Source organism: Triturus cristatus, chromosome 6 (assembly GCF_964204655.1).
Source record: "Triturus cristatus chromosome 6, aTriCri1.1, whole genome shotgun sequence".
NCBI classification, from domain to species: domain Eukaryota; kingdom Metazoa; phylum Chordata; class Amphibia; order Caudata; family Salamandridae; genus Triturus; species Triturus cristatus.
The window spans coordinates 214,520,937-214,538,606 of record NC_140589.1 but is presented as its reverse complement, the minus strand read 5'-3'; the positions used below and the strand labels follow the sequence as shown (position 1 = coordinate 214,538,606).

Sequence of the window (17,670 nt, the reverse complement as noted above, 5' to 3'; positions counted from 1 at the left end):
ACGGGGCGTCACGGCCAGCGTGTGTCAACTGACGCTGGAAGATCCACCAGCCCACTGTGACAACACCCCTCCAGGGTTCGACTGCGGAACGGAGGACATCAAAGTGTTCTTTGTTTCATTTGTCGGCAGAGAGGGAACAAGGCGTAGATCGCCACCCATGTGCAACATCACCGTGGCAGGGTCCCCCGTGAGCGCCCTCATAGACACTGGAGCGTCAGTAAATGTGATGGACAGTGACCAGTACAAAAAGCTGTCGCCGCGCCCACCACTTCGACCGTCCAAGGCGCAGATATTCACGTATGATAGCGACAAGCCGCTGTCTCTACGAGTGGTGATGGAGGTCGAGGTCACAAGTGAGGGCCGGAGACTGGCCACGACATTCCACGTTGTGGAGGGAAAACGGGGCACCCTACTCAGCTGCCACACTGCGGAGGACTTGGCACTGGTGTTCTTCGCGAACCAAGTGCACGATCTGCACGCCCGGGAAATACTGAAGGATTTCCCCATGCTATTTCACAGCCTAGGATGTCTGCGAGGGAAGCTGTTCAAGTTGCACGTGGATCCCACCGTCCGGCCCATGGCGCTCAGACATCGATGGGTGCCGTTCCACCTGCGGCCACAAGTGGAGGAGGAGCTGAGAAAGCTGGAAGACTTGGGGGTGATCGAGAAAGTGTCGGGCCCCACTCCATGGGTGTCACCCCTCATCGTGGCCCCGAAACCGAAACAGCCGGGGGCCATTCGCTTATGTGTCGACATGCGCCTACCGAACAAGGCCGTAAAGCGAGAACGCCACCTCACGCCCACGATGGACGACATCACAGCGGACCTCAACGGCGCCAAGTGGTTTACCAAGCTAGACCTTAACGCGGGATATCACCAGCTGGAGCTCCACCCGGACAGCCGTAACATCACGACGTTTTCCACCCACGTTGGTCTACGTCGTTACAAAAGACTGAGCTTCGGCGTCTCGTCAGCCGCAGAGGTGTTTCAAAATGCAATAAGGGAAACGCTGTCTGGACTACAAGGTGTCATAAACTTAAGTGATGACATCCTCGTGTTCTCAAAGACGCTTGAGGAACACCACAAACACCTCAGGGACACCTTACAGCGACTGGCGGACAATGGCCTCACCCTGCACGAATCCAAGTGCTCTTTCTATCAGGAGTCCGTGGACTTCTTCGGCTACATCTTCTCGAGAGAAGGGCTGAGAGTTGACCCGAAGAAAGCCGAGGCCATCCGGTCGGCCCCGAGGCCCACGTCAGCCACATAAGTCAGAAGCTTCCTAGGGATGGCCACATACTGTGGTCGGTTCATCCCCAATCTCGCATCCCTATCTGAATCACTCCGCGTGCTAACGAAAGCTGGCCAACCATGGGCCTGGTCGGCCATAGAAGATCTGGCGTTTCAGGCTGTCAAGAACGCCCTCATCGACAACCGAGTCATGGCATACTTCCGCCCGCATCGACGCACGGAGGTGGTGGTGGATGCCAGCCCCGTAGGGCTAGGGGCAGTCCTGATGCAGGAAACCGAATCTCGGGAGTGGGTTCCCACCGCGTATGCCAGCCGGGCCCTGACTGCTACCGAGATGCGGTATGCGCAGATAGAACGGGAAGCGCTGGCCATCAAGTGGGCGTGCCAGCACTTCCATCTATATCTGTACGGGCACGAGTTTCGGGTGATCACCGATCACAAGCCCCTCGTCCCACTTTTCACCGGCACCGCCAGGCTTGCCCCGCCGTGGATTGAGAGGTGGGCGGTGCAACTGCAAACATATCGGTTCGAGGTGGTATTCAGACCAGGGGCCAGCAATCCTGCTGACTTTCTGTCGCGGCACCCCGGGCCGTCCCAGCCATCTCCAAACCCGACAGACGAAGAATACACAGAAGCGTTCGTCCGAATGATTTCCCTGGAAGCATGCCCGGTGGCACTCACACTCGAAGATATTGGCAGAGCCACGGAAACCGACGAGTGCCTCATTAAAGTAAAACACACGCTGACCAATCGGAACTGGCGCAACTTTCTAGACGGGGTCCAATCCCTCACAGCGGAGGAACAGCTGTTCCGGCAACAGGTCTGGAGGGTGCAGAGTGAACTCAGAGAGGGGCCCCAGGGGGTAGTCCTGAGATGCGTCTCCCTCGTGATCCCGAGAAGTCTGCAGGGAAAGGTGGTTCGGCTAGCACACCAAGGACATCAGGGCGTCTCCAAAACCAAGGCCAGGCTAAGGAGTAAGGTGTGGTTCCCAGGGATGGACGCTATGGTGGAGGAAGTCGTTCGTAACTGCCACTCATGCAACATCACAGGGGGAGAGCCGGCGCCGCACCCGGTAATCACCGAAGACCCGTGTCCTGAGCCCTGGTCCAAAATAAGTATCGACTTCGGATCATTCCCGGACGGACGGCACACGCTGGTGCTGATTAACTCGCATTCCAAGTTCCCTGTGGTCGAGGTGAAGGCAGCGCTGGACCACACATTCGCCATGATGGGTCTGCCGGAAGAGGTCAGGTCTGACAATGGCCCACCATTCCAAGGCAGAGACTTCCAGGACTATCTGACCTCCCGAGGCATCCGACACCGGAAGATCACCCTGCAGTGGCCTCAGGCGAACGGTGAGGTGGAGCGGTTCATGCGCACAATGAACCGGGCCCTGAGGATTGGGGTAGACAAAGGAGAAGATGCGGAACAGTGCCTGTCGCAATTCCTCAGTGCATACCGCCAAACCCCGCACTGCACCACTCGGTGCGCACCGGCCCATCTCCTGTTTCGAAGGGCCCCGAGGGACAGTATACCGGCGAGTCACTCATGACATCCAGCACCTTTGGACCAAAACGCAGCACAGAACAGGAGGAAGACCTCCAATGAGAAGGCAAGCTAAGCTCGAAGGGCTCAGCCCATGAATCTCCAGGTCGGAGACAAAGTCATCGTAAAGGATCGCCACCCGAACTGGAAATATCGCACCCCGTTCGAACCGGAAGTATGGGAAGTGGTCAACGTGCACGGCACCATGGTGTCGGCTATGAGAGGTACCCGGGTAGTCACCAGAAATACATCCTGGTTCAAGAGAGTCCCCACGGACATTGCGGAGTCGGACCAGCCAGTGGAAGAGCTAGAAACAGGAGGAGATCTAAACCCTACAAGGGACCAAGGAAATCACCGGGTGGAGGTGCCACCGCAACAGAGAACAGAGTGAAGGACTGTGGAAACGGCAAGGAGCCAAGAGGAAGCCGCTTCCTCCCCCGAGGGAGAGGCCGGTGGGTCCGGACCCAATGAGATCTCCCGGAGCCAGAAGTATGGTCTCCGGCCGAATCCGACCCCGAGTCAGAGACTAAGAGACTTTGCGTGGTGTGCTCACAAAAACTGAACAGTTCCTTAGATAGAGTTGCTGTATCTGAAAGATTGGAGGGATGTAATAACGGAGCCATCCGACCCGTGCCTTCCATGCACTCACGCATCCTGAGGGCGGGCGCGCCCGAAGGTATAAATAAAGGGGCGCAAGACCGCTCGGGGTCTTTGGCCCAGCCCATAACCAGGTGTCCATGTCACCTGTTATTGGTGTGCCCCACAAGTGTATGCTACACCGGCATAATTGGTTTTCACCCCCACCCAATACCACAGCAAGGTACATATATAAAGGTAAGTATACATTTACTATTGCTAACTCTATATCTAAATTCATTTAAAATATGCATAGCATCAAGATGCGCAGAATAGTGGTAGTCGATATTCTGGAGGACACAAGTTACTGATCATCTTCTAGTTTTTTCGATTTTAATTTTCTTTCCCCACCCCTCTTAAACTTTTCATTGCTTTATTAGGCCAGTTCTGAGACTGGACTAGTCCAAATCTTTATTTTATTTTTTTGACATTATTTCATTAAGCTACAGGTTTCTACTCTTGAGCTTAAGGTATCTTCACCATTTGAGACCTTTACTTTCAAAAAGACCACCATAGAGGAAAAGTCAGTATTTTAAATGAATTTCAAAGGGTCCTGATTTCACGTCTAATGATAATTAATGTGGACAATACTACATTTATTTCAAGGCTGTCTAACACCTCAGTTCTCTGGTGTTCCTAGGCAGAGCCATTTGTTCATGAATTTTAAGTTTAGACCTAACATCCCTCTCATGTGTCCTTGTAAAAGGGCCCAATATGGCCTCAACCAATGGTACTCTGCCAACATGTAGGTAAAGAACTCTTTGTTTGTCAGATATCTCTACCAATACACTGCTTGGAGAGTCAAGTTTATATAAATTATGTAGACTCATTATATAGTAAAATATTAGCACCCGGGATAAAGTAAAGAAATAACAGCTTGCTTCCAATCTGCGATCATAATCTGTTCCCCAACCTATTTTACCAATATTTTGAGGCTTAACTCATGTTTTACTATACAAGGCATATGCAATATCTGATTAAGCTGTAAATATTTTCAAAGTAAAATATTATTTGTACTTAATTCATATAATTATTTTATTTTTATTTTTAACTGCCAGCTTCCAGGGAAAGGAGTATAGTACACAGTCAGAGCTGACCACTTCTTACAACTAGCTGCAAGTATTGATTCTAGTAGAATTGTTCCAGAAATTGTTGTCACTCCAATTTTGGGGTGTGAATATTGATGAACTCTGACTCCTTTCTTCACTAAATGCCATCAGAGATGAGTTGCGTTAGTTTAATTTATTAGAAAGTGATAGAGGGTCCTACATTATTGTGTTAGATTTCATGCTTTCATACCCAAATAACTGCTTGCACAAAAAGCATTGGCATATAAAAAGAATCCAATTTTCATAAAAGTTATTCCAGATCTTGGTGTGTACCTGTGGATGGTAAGGTCTGGTGTACTGTCTGCTTTCCCATTGATGATTTTTGGGGCAATCAGTGTGCAGAGATATCTCCTGGTTTGTGAATGCGTGCTTTGTTATCCTGGCATGAGTGACACATGTTACATTGGAAAACATAAAAAAACTGGATGACTCTGGGATTTTGAAATGCAGGCCATTCAATATGCAAAAAAAGTGTTGGGTGAAACTTTCCCTTTAAGGAAGAGAGAAGAACTATATTGTTCATACAATGGAAGAACAGGGTGCAGTCTTGCTCTGGCTTCAAAACATACTTCTTTAAAAACAAAATCCTCACTCAAACATACTGAAGCATTGTAAATCCTCACTCAAACATACTGAAGCATTGCATTTAACAGACAAAGGACATGAGTCTTGAACCCATAATTCTTGGAAGCGTATAAAACAAACACTGACAGAGGGTTAGCTCAAAGAGCTAAACATTTTCACCTTAAAGACCACTCAACCTTCCATCCTCCAGAACGTCATCAAATTGAGTACCACAAGTGGTTAATAGTAGCATCAGTTAGTAACAGTGCTTAGGTGTCAAGCCATGTACAAGAAACGTAGTATTGCATGTTATTTTCTCTTCAGCTGAAAGATCTATCCATCCCTCTAATGCCAAGCATTTTACCTTTTCCAGATATAATATGTTCATAAAAGTAACAATTTCTCCTTGCAAAAATGGATGTAGAAGCAAGAAACAGGGAAGAAAACAGATAAGGAAGGAGGAAAAAAGCAGGGTACGACAGCAGGAACAGTGCAATAAACTATGGTTCTTAGGTAGTGGGCAGAGGATTGTGCCTTCTTGTTTTGTGTTTATTAGGTGGAATAATTTCCCATAGTTCATTGGTAGGTTTCAAGTGCGTTGTGTATATTCATATTCTCATACATAGGAGAAAAACAGCCAACACGTGTTTCACCCGTATGGCTCATCGGCCGAGAGCTTTCTCAAGGCAGGGTTTCTTGTCTGATTGTCGTGTTCCTTGTAAATGATGTGAAACGGTCTCTGCGGTCCCAGGGGACATCATTTACAGGGAACACAACCATCAGACAAGAAACCCTGCCTTGAAAAAGCCCTCGGCGAATGGGCCATACTGGCAAAACACGTGTCGGCTGTTTTTCTCCGATATATGAGAATATGAATAAACACAATGCACTTGAAACCTACCAATGAACTATTGGAAATTATTCTGCCTATTAAACACAAAACAAGAAGGCACAATCCTCCGCCCACTACCAAGACTTACCCTGTAATGGCTCTTGGGTGTAGCCATTTGCGAAGCACGTGCCAACACCAAGATTGGCCCTGACAACTGTAGCACAAAAGCCCACATTTCTCCACCCATCCCAGTAACAAACTATAGTTCTTAGTCTATTTGTTATCCTCTTCCAAGAATCTCCAGGCCCCTTTAGTCATAAATACGGGGACAAGCGAGTATCACTTGGCTGTGTTCCATCATAAGGCAGAGAGCAAAGACTGCAAAAGAAATCTATCACCTACCGATTTCTTAAACTGACCTTCAGTCTGTTTAGGTAGTCCACACTGATGATGTTGTATTTAAGAATATAAGCTCTTGGAATATTTCTAAAACAGTTTTTCTTCTGTTCTACATGTTAGCACTATGGCTCAATGTCCCTAGGACATTGCCAGGGGTCACAAGGAAACTGCCAGGGGTTAGAGTTGCGACCCATGGCGACCCCTAAGAAATGTTTGTGAACATGAGCCAAAGCATTATCATGCATGCGGATAAAAGGAAAGCCAAATCTTAACTAGCAGTCAATAGAGTCTGCGAAATGAATTTGCAGTCAGCAGAGTCTGCGAATTGACCTTGGTGGATGGACTTCTGGTTTTAGGAACCTAACTAGCAGGTCTAGGCCATAGCAATTGTCAAGGTGGCCATCTCACTTGAAACGCTGATCGTACGTCTGCCTCTATAGGTGAGATTTTAGCAACCTCATCATTCTAAGACAGTCATATTATAGTATTAAATGCAATGGAAGAAAGTTCTGTACAGATTCTCCTTTCACTGGAAGGATCCTTCCTCTCCATTTCTGGTACTCAATGGCCAAATGAACATTAATTTATGGTGGCCTGCCTTGTGAATCCTTATGAACTGGACAGATGACTTTAAATTCACTATTTATTGTAAACCACTAAAAGACCTTCAGAGCAGACATTTAGATGGTTTAGGTGATTCAAGCCAAACAGAAGACGAGCTGCACGAAATAAGTGAAATGCAACAGATTTGAAGATGCAGAATGCAGTCAGATTGGATGAATAAGAGTTGGCAGTGAAAGGTCACCATAACACTACTGACGCCTAGATGTATGTTTAATTAAACCATGTGTGGTACACATTTTTGCATAAAATTCCACAGACATGGCTGCATCAATATTTCACACCTACAGAAAGGTAAAGTTATAGTCTTTGCCAATCCCTGCTCTTTTTATCCATGTACCAGAGGTTGTCCCTAATGCAGTCCACATTTAGCAATAACCAGTCTTCCTACCTTCTTTAATGTCGTTTTAATACTTACCCTGCAGGGTGTCATGAAATTAATTCTACTGACAGATACCAGATTTCGTGTATGTCTATAATTTTTAAAAAATGTAGTCAAGTGTGTCTCCCCATATATTAAAATTAGATGTTTACCTATTCTGATTGTAGCCGGGATTGAGCAGGTATTCTTTAGGACTTTGACGATAAACCCCAGTAAAAATAACTTGTGCATGTGTAGTGCCAACATACTCTCATTTCATTCAAAGGAGAGTGAGAGGCAGAGACCACAGACTAGGCCATTGAAAGGTGTGTACCATTTGTCCATAGCCTGCTGCCACCCCATTGTTTTCAATACATCTTACAAAATACCAGGGTTCAAAATAAACCTTTGAACTATGGTGGACGATCAACACTCTTCTCCAACACTGCTTTACTAAAAAGAACAGTACCTGAACACTTCACCCAGCCTTTTGGATGTGGAAAGACACCCTTAAAAAAGTCTCTCCTGTTGAATCCAGTGGTTTCCAAGAATATCCTACAAGATTTGGACTTTCCGTTCACCATGATGATTGAACCAAAGCCAGTCAGATGATAACACGCTTATATCATTCTATGAGCCTGATTTAGAGCTCAGCGGACGGGTTACTTCATCACAACAGTGATGGATATCCCTTCTGCCAAAATACAAATCCCATATAAAAGAATGGGATTTATATTTCATTGGACGGGATATCCGTCCCCATTGTGACAGAATAACCCATCCGTCGAGATCTAAATCAGGCCCTATGTCTTAAGTATATTTATAATTAGACAGTACTACATTAGTGCAATACAAAACGATGGCCAACGTGCACACTTTTCAAAATGTTCAGCCAAGAATAACACTGTTTTAACAAAATGTGCTCAGAACGCCAATTCGCCTATCCAATGGCGATGAGGGTAATTTGCCAGTCTATAATGCAAAAAGGACAATGCCGTTTGCCGGCGTGAGCACTTTAATGGGGGCATTTACGTTGGCAGAACTGAACGAAAAATTAAAATACGAGTTGGTGAACACAAAAGTAATATTCGACTGATGAATGAGAAATCAACTGTCGCTATGCATTGGAAAGAAGCCAAACACAATATTTCCCAACTTCGTTTTACCATCCTGGAAGCGCAAAAACCAAGATCTGACATTGATCCACAAAAATCTCTTGCACGTGCTGAGTTTTATTGGACTAAAAAATTACAGTCACTTCAACCCCTGGGCCTCAATGATCGAATTGAATTTAATTGTTTCTTATAAAATGTTCTATGTTCTCTTTCATGATCATGCAACTTGATTGAGTAATCTTTGTTACCTACTTTACTGATTTATTATCAGTTTTCTTTTTTCTATTCATAACTTTTCATTTCCTTGTTAACACGCAACTTTATTGGGGGATTCTGTTGTTGTGTGAGCTCATTTCTATGTCTTTGACACTTTTTCACAACGTTACAATCTGTCTTCTCTTTTTACTATTTATATCTACTATTAGTTTTCTCTTTTTTCCATTCATAACTCTTCACTTTCAGGTTAACACGTAACTTTATTGAGGGATTCTGTTGTTACACGAGCCTATTTCTATGTCTTTGACACTTTTCCACAGCGTTACAATCTGTCTTCTCTCTTTACTATTTATATCTCTTCACCTCTATGCTAACACGCTTTCCCGCTCCTGACGCGTCTCTGACAGTGACGTGTTTCCGGTTGATACGAGTTCAATTTTTGAATGGGTATGTTTACGGTCTTTGTTTCTTGAACTTATACTTTATAACTCTTGATGTTAAGTTCACGGGTGATTTCTTGACTTTAACGAAATTTACTTTTATACGAGCACCATTCTGATACGAATATACTTTACATGGAACCACGGCATTTCACTCAGCTTTTTCTATTTTTCACGAAGGGACTATCTTTATATTTCATTCACATTTTTTCAAACTGCGTAACGTAGGCACTCTCTGATAGTTTGGTGCTTATACTTACGAATATATTTCGCTTCACGATCAGTTTTAACGAGTCTTGTTATCCATTGCATGTTCTCTTTGCTCTTCGATTCAAATATAGATTTTTGTGATCTTTCGTTGTTTAAGATGATTATGAGGACTCTCGATTGATTGTTTCTCTTTCTTTTTAGTTATTCTGACCGTTAAAGACTACACCTGAAGAAGGGTTCTTTCTTGACCCGAAATGCATTGGGTATATCGTTTAAACATACTGGATGGTTTTTCCCAGCTGTCTTGAATATCATTCACTTGAAAAATACTGAATATAAGTATTGCTCTTCAACCAATAAATCGATTGGTTAAAATTGATGGTTCTTCGAGTAAACTTTTTCAACGATCCTGATAATAATTGCTAATGGCTGATTGAACAGCCCCCATTAAAGTGCTCACGCCGGCAAACGGCATTGTCCTTTTTGCATTATAGACTGGCAGTACTACATTAGTACCTATTAGCTACAACAGCTTCACTGTTAACACATTTTATAGACAGTACTGCATCGAGGTTTACCTCCTAAAATAGCTTCACTATTGAACTACCATTACATAGACAGTATTACACAAATGGTTACTTGTACATCAACTACAATACATTGACTAACCCCTATATAGATGCTGCTACATTGGCAATGAAATGGTTATTTGATTAGGTTATGGGTTAGGTTTACAGTTGGGCTAAGGTTTGAGTAATGCATAGGGCCAGTTGGGGTTTGGATTAGGGGAAGATTTGGTGTTAGGGTTAGGTACATGGATAGGTATAGTGTTATAGTCAGGGTTAGAGTTAAAACCGGTTCTGAAGGATGGGTGATAAATATTGCTGTTTTTACTATGTTGTTGGGTTAATGTAGTGTGGAATACATTATAAACACTGAGAGATAAGGTAGTAGTGTGTGAGATTGTGGTTTTTGTGTAGTGATGGGTGGATGACATGGCTTCTGATTTAGTAAGAGATAAGCATTTGAAGGTTTTACCTCTATTTATTACTTTGCCCACACCATATTTCCAGCTGCACATCGTAAGGGGCATGCCTGCAAATGTGCTGCAAACCCCAACCCTGTCTTATTCACAATGAAGGACAGTATGTGGGTGCTGGAGGGAAGAACCTTGTACATGAAGAGACATTTAAGTGTGAAGTGTAGATCTGTGTGGGTATGAAGGAAGCAGTATGGCCAGGAGGAGGAGGAGTTTTTTGTGAGTGTGAAAATAGAAGTATCAACACGAAGAAGACACTGATGTGGGATAAAGAGATGTGAGTACAAAGAGGTGAGTGGCGACAGTCTGTGGGAAGCGGTATGAGTGGAAGAGGTGAGTGGTGTCAGTGTGTGGGAAGCGATATGAGTGGAAAAGTTGAGCGGTGTCAGTGTGTGGGAAGCAGTATGAGTGGAAGAGGTGAGCGGTGCAAGTGTGTGGTAAGGAGTATGAGTGGATGAAATTAACATCTAAGTGTGAAGAGTAGATCTGTGTGGGTGTGAAGGAAGCAGTAAGCCAAGGAGGAGGAGTTTGGTGTGAGTGTGAAAACAGAAGTATCAGCATGAAGAGGACACAGATGTGGGATAAGCAGAAACATCACAAAGAGTTAACCAGTGTCAGTGAAGCAGTATGCGTGGGAGAGTTGAGCAGTGTCAGTGTGCGGGAAGAGGTATGAGTGGGAGAGGTGAGCGGTGTCAGAGTGTGGGAAGCGATATGAGTGGAAGAGGTGAAAGGTATCCGTGAGTGGGAAGCAGTATGAGTGGAAGAGGTGAACTGTGTCAGTGTGAGAAAAGTGGTGTCAACACATGAAGGAGAATGGTGTCAGTGAGTGGGATGTGGTACAAGTATAGAGAGGTGAACAGTTTCAGTATTATGAGTCCGAGCTGAAAGGTGAGAGTTGAAGAAAAGGTACATATGGGCATGAAAAGAAAATGAGATCAGAGCCGTGTGAGGATACAACACATTCTTCCTTTTTTTCATGTTTGTAACATCCTCTAGGTGATTTCCTGGAAAATAATGTTCCTAAGCGTAGATTATTTTCAGATCTTAAAAGTAGCTTTCTGAAAAGTCTGCCTGGGTAAACAAGATCAAAAGAACAACTTCTGCCTTCCATAGAAGTATAAAAATTCTTCTATTTTAATGGCGTATTCCACCCTGCTCGGCTCCCTTTTAGCACTTAGATTCCCTAAGGCAGACAGACACAGACAGACACAGACAGACACAGACAGACACAGACAGACACAGACAGACAGATAGACAGATAGACAGACAGACAGACAGACAGATAGATAGATAGATAGATAGATAGATAGATAGATAGATAGATAGATAGATAGATAGATAGATAGATAGATAGATAGATAGATAGATAGATAGATAGATAGATAGATAGATAGATAGATAGATAGATAGATAGATAGATAGATAGATAGATGTGAATGGACAGACAGACTGATGATCCTAGTATTTTAATCTAGATCTGAACAATTGAAACGGATCACATTTCAGGATATGATAGTAAAGGGGCATTTCCCACTGCTGGTCAGTGATGTTAATCAGGTACCCGTCACTTATAATCCTATCAAAAGTACATTAGAATAAATTTACTTACCATCCACTAGATGATTTGGTTTACTGGTGAAGCTTAAGCTCAAAGACATTCTGTCAACTGGATTGGGGTCTTGATCGAGAGCTGTGAGGACAACCTGTCTGTTAGCGGCCGGCCATTCCAAAATCCCATCATTTTCACTGCTGCAGAGATGGAAAGTGACCGACACATAATTATTATAGGGCGAAGTGGGTGTTCCATGAGGGTAAAGCTTGATTCCATAAGCATAACCTTCAGAGCTATGATAGACTGGACTCAGAAGGAAATCGCCTTTGACAGTGGTTTGCATTAGATGGCTGAAGTTACTTATATGCCAGACATTAGTGGGGCAATTTGTTTCCATCAGGCTGATGTCGTCAATATAGATCCCTCCAGCGGAGTTGGCTGCATCTCCTTTGATGCCTTGGAAAGCGTAGCGGAATTTTGTCTCTATGTCAAATGGGATGTGTGCTAAGTTCCATAGGTTCTTACCATCACCTACAAAAAGAGATGTCATTAATTATTTAATTCAGTTACTCCAAAGACATTTTGCTACTGAATAGGATACAGCAGGCACATTGTTAGAATCAAGCCAGGTGGATGCCAGCGATCTTTTTCTGTTGTTTAAAATTCACGTTACAATTAATGGTTTGACTCTTGTTACTGCATAGTAATGTCTTTTTTGTTCATTTTAAGATAAGCAGGACCTGATATTATCTACTGGCGGTCGCCAGTAGATAGTTATTGTTAGGACCGTGTTTCCATAGGAAATCTCAAAATTCTATTTTGAATAACTTTGGCGCCGGTTGACGAATCCTCGCGAAATTTTCAAAACTAATGGGGCGCTCCGTTCAGCTCCTACCCTGAAAGTCTCGGGGTGATTCGTCAAGCGGGGGCCGAGAAAAAAGGGGGGTCCCAAAACGCGTTTTCCCCATGCATTTTTCCATAGGACCTTTAGACGCAGCTACAGCCCGAACGGCTGAACAGAATTACTTGAAATTTGGCAGAGAGGTAGCCATAAGGTCAAGGAAGTGCCTTTTGCAGGTCTGGTGTAAATCTGTTCAGTATTTCCTGAGAAAATAGCATTTAAAAGCATATCAATATCTATACGCGTGCAGGGTGCGCGCACCGTGCGAGCACCCTAACGTGCGCGAGCGTAATTCTGATTGGTGGTTACATGTTAGTCAACGTTCGAATCGGTCGAAATCAGGAAGTGTCGGCCGCCATTTTGTTTGTTTTCAGTGCGAGAGTGAAAAAGGAAGGTGGCGAACGTGAAAAGGGGGCAGGGTAGAGAGTTCCTGACCCCCTAGCCTTTGTCAGGGGGTCCCTGAAGGACCCCGAAGGCAGAACATTTTTTTTTTTTTCTAAATCGCGGGGGTGCGCGCACCGTGCGTGCACAGTGAAAAACAAAAAAAAAAAAAATCGCGGGGGTGCGCGCACTGTGAAAAATAAAAACAAAAACAAAATTTTTAATACGTAGTTTATTGTAAAATAAATATCTAAAAAAAATAATAATACATAAATAAATTAGCATTTAAAAAACCTTGCAAATTCACTTAAAAAACCATAGGTTTCACACATGTTATAGTTAGGTGGATATTTCACTCGTAAAAAACCAATGAAATTCCCCCGTTATAGTTAGTGCAGATAACTATAACTCGCGCGACCGCCACTCTATCACAAGGATGATGTCATCCGTGATGTCATGAGTGATGCCACTGACCATGTCATGAGTGATGTAATATGTGACGTCATGAGCAGTGGATTGCGGGCGCGCGAGTTGTAGTTATCTGAACTAACTATAACGGGGTAATTTCATTGGTTTTTTACGAGTGAAATATCCACCTAACTATAACATGTGTGAAACCTATGGTTTTTTAAGTGAATATATATATATATATATATATATATATATATATATAAAACCTACTGGCGTTCGCCAGTAGGTAGTTATAGTTAGAACCTAGTTTCGATAGGAAAAGCATTTTTTGTTTTGCTGATAACTTTGGCACCATTTGACAAATCTTCACAAACTTTTCAAAACTAATTGTTCACTCAGGTCAGGTCCTGTCTTGAGAGTGATTCTTCAAGGGGGGGCTGAGAAAAAAGGGGGGTCCCAAAACATGTTTTCTCCATGTTAATTTCAACAGGAAATATTAGACACGGCTACAGCCTGAACTGCTGAACGGAATTACACCCAACTTGGCAGAGAGATAGCTATTGGTCCAGAAAGCACGCTTTTTTTTAAATGGTGTAATTCCGTTCAGTAGTTTTTGAGATATTTAAAGATTTACAGATATCGATATTTGAGAATTGTGAGATCCAATTGGCTGAGCCCTCCAAGCACGTGCTTGCCTTTGATTGGCTGCCAACACTTCAAACCAGGAAGTGTTGGCAGCCATCTTGTGCCTCGGACCAAGTGAAAGGGAAAAAGGTAGGAGAAACATTAAAAAACGAAAAAAAAGGGTCAGGGTAGGAACACCCTTACCCCCCATGCCTGCTCAGGGGGCCCCACAGGGACCACCAGGCCCAACAAAAGGATTTTAAAAAAAACAAATTCGCCTGGGTGGCGCTAGGTGCACAAACAGCGGTCGTAAATTTAAAAAACAAAGTGCGGGCTCCCGCGCTTCGTTTTTTAAACCCCACGGGTGGGCCAGGTGCCGGGGGCAATCCTGCATTTGAGGACCGCCACCTTCCCGGGGTTGTATTTGAATAGGGTGGGGGGCCTTGTGGGCCCCCCCAAGCCCCGGGGACCGCCACCTTCCCAGGGCTAAAATAAGTCATAAATAAAGTGGGGGCTCCTGCCCCCCCACACTGCTCCGGGGACCCCATCCCCTGGGGGCCTGGCCTCTCCGTTGGGGAGCCCCAGCTCAGCTCCCCGGGGCACTCTTTAATTAAATGCGGGGGTCCGTTACCGACCCCCATACCCCGGGGACCATCACCTCTCCTGGGCTCCATGGGAGGGGGGCTGCGCGGACCCCTCCTTGAGCCCTTGATGGCCCTGGGGACCGCCATCCCCCAGGACGGGCTTCTGCTATGTCCCGGGGTGCCCACCCCCAGGACATTGCCATTTGCTATGGCAGGGCGGGAGCATGGTTCCCACCCTGCCATAGCAAACTCTGCTTTGCTTCATTGAAGCAAGAGCAGGAAAACCTGCTCTCACTTCAATGAAGCAAACCAGGATTGCTTTTGCACAAGCGGAGCTGCATATCAGCAGCTCCCCTTGTGCAAAAGCAATGCTGGCTCCCACAGGAGGCCAGGAGCCGGCGGGACATTGGGGGCATTGGGGCTCCCCAACGGAGAGGCCAGGCCCCAGGGGATGGGGTCCCCGGGGCCAGAAGTGGCCTGGGAGGGGGGCCATGCGGCCCCCCTCCCCAATAATTCATAAATATTTATTTTTTTAAACTGAAAGGCCGGCCCCGGGGGATGGGGTCCCCTGGACCATAATTGGCCTAAGAACGTCTCATGCCCCTGAAAAATGAGGTGAACACCCAAATATTGTTTGCAGTTATTCACCAATGTTTGAATAATTAGCTGGTAGTTTCTCAGGTTATAAATGCACTTATTCCTCTCTATTTTATAAGGTGTAGATGAAAGGCATTTTTTCCACACAGATTTTGTTCTAAGGAGAAGTAAAATCGAAAATTGTGCATTTGCAAATCCACTTTTGCATCCTATTGACCTATTCAAATGTTGCTGATAGGATACTTCTATAAATAAACTCTTAAAGATTTTCAGGACTACTCCCAAGGTTCTTTGCGCACCCACTGTGCAGTAAAAAAACTCTTAGATTTGTTTTTACTACTGTGAGGCCTACCTCTCCATTAGGATAACATTGGGCTGCCTTATTACATTTAATAAGGTGTAACGTTTGATTGGGAATAGGCAAGCATTTCATGGTTGGTGCCTGAGAAATTATAATTAACAATTCCTCTGTAATCTTTAAATCAGATTTTAAATTACAATTTTGAAAATGCTACTTTTGGAAAGTTGGCAATTTCCTGTCCCAAGCCATTCGGTGCCTGTGGCCTGTTCCTGGGCCACATGATTTAGGTGTAGTTGAGAATCTGGACTTTGTTCACTCCACCAAGACAGCCACACAATAGAGGCATTAGGTGTGCCTGGATGGCCATTGGTTTCGTGAAAAGAAACTTGCTTGGATGCAATCCTCTCAAATAACATGTTATAATGTAACCAACAAGTTTGTAAATACTAATAATGCATTACATACGAACATATTGTATCTAGGGGAAGCTTTTCTATGTGTATTACTAACAAGTAACCCGAGTGTCTTAAAATGGCCACCAGAAACGCGGGATTTCTATTGCGCATGCGTCGCCTGCATCTACGTAGTATGACACACTCTGGGCCTTATTTATGAGGCCTTGCGACAGTTTTGCGCTTCCGTTGCGTCACTTTTTGTGACGCACCGGCGGCGTAAAACATGCCTCCTGTTGCGCTGTATTTACAAAGTGACGCATCTGAGCAGATGCGTCACTTTGTAAACCCCTCCGCAACATTATACCTGTGTCAGGTATAATTTATGCAGGGGGGGCGTTCCCACGTAATTAAGCCTCATAGAAGTAACGCAGTGAAATCAGATTTCAGTGCGCCACTTCTAGGACGCAGGCATAAGACTGACGCAGGCCCTTTCACATGGGGCTTGCCCCATGTGAAAGGGGTATACCGTGACATTTGTTTCCGTGTTCTAATGTGTCTTTTTCTGCCTTTATTATTAGTCTATATTTGGCCCTCGGAGATTGACTGAAATCCCTACCCACCTTATTTTCACGCAGGCGCACAAGAACCTGCTGAAATCCTGTGACAGCACCACTTGAAACCCAGCCAAGGCCACATCGAACTGAGACGCCTCGGAAAAGGAACTGTTGACCTGAGTGCATGAAGAAATGTATATTTTGTTGCAAAATTTGTATTAAGCATAACGTGAAATGCGGGTTGGAATAAAGCTATGGGAAAGTAAATTAAGGAGCGGAAACATAGAACAATGGCCCAAAAAGAAAATATTACTTTTAATATGGTATGATGAACTCACCTCCTTGCCCTGACCAATTAGAATAGGGGAAAACACGAATAATGAAACTTTTGGGGGTGGTACATGAATAAAGAATAGTATAATTGAGGTAAATTAGCTGGAGAACTTGTCCGACTTGTCAGATTTGTCATTCCGACTCGTCACTGACCCAACGCGTATGCTGCTCCAGATTCTGTCCGAGACGCTGTCTCAGACCCTGCTGCTGCCAGAAACTCTGCTCGAGAAATTGAGATACTGATCGATAATCTAACCGTCTAAAAGGGGATTTCAGAAGAGGGACATTCAAGGAGAGTAGTACCAGAGAGTGATGCGACGCTGGCGTTGCACATTGGAAGAGGTCACCTTCCCAGATCTGAAACTGCCTGATCTTCTGTCTGCATCCTGTCCTGGGGGATTCTATCTGGACCCATCTTTAAGGAGTTTGGTTCATCTATGACCATAGGTAAATATAATTCTGTGAAATCTGCCTTTTGTGCCTGCTCTCTCTCTTTTTCCCTCCCTTTTCCAGTTACCGTCTTCAGTGATCATTTTAATGACTTTGCTATATTTGACTTTACCCTGCCTTTTGAGTGAAGGTGGTTACTGTAATTGATTCTTGACTCGCAAATTATTGATTTAGATAAAGGCTTTCGAAACTTCTTGAGTCTGTGGTTATTCGGAAGTAAAAGGTTAATGTCATTCTACCTTAAACTAA

The 17,670-nt window shown here is 44.5% G+C and overlaps 1 protein-coding gene across 1 annotated transcript in view; it reads right to left on the bottom strand.

Moving 5' to 3' along the window:
• LOC146816658 (meprin A subunit alpha-like) overlaps positions 1–17,670 on the bottom strand; it is a 120,985-nt gene that overhangs the window by 31,585 nt on the left and 71,730 nt on the right. Inside the window, exon 11 of the mRNA XM_085610562.1 lies at positions 11,948–12,421. Within this exon, the coding sequence (XP_085466688.1) occupies positions 11,948–12,421 (474 nt within the window). The remainder of the gene's footprint in view (positions 1–11,947; positions 12,422–17,670) is intronic.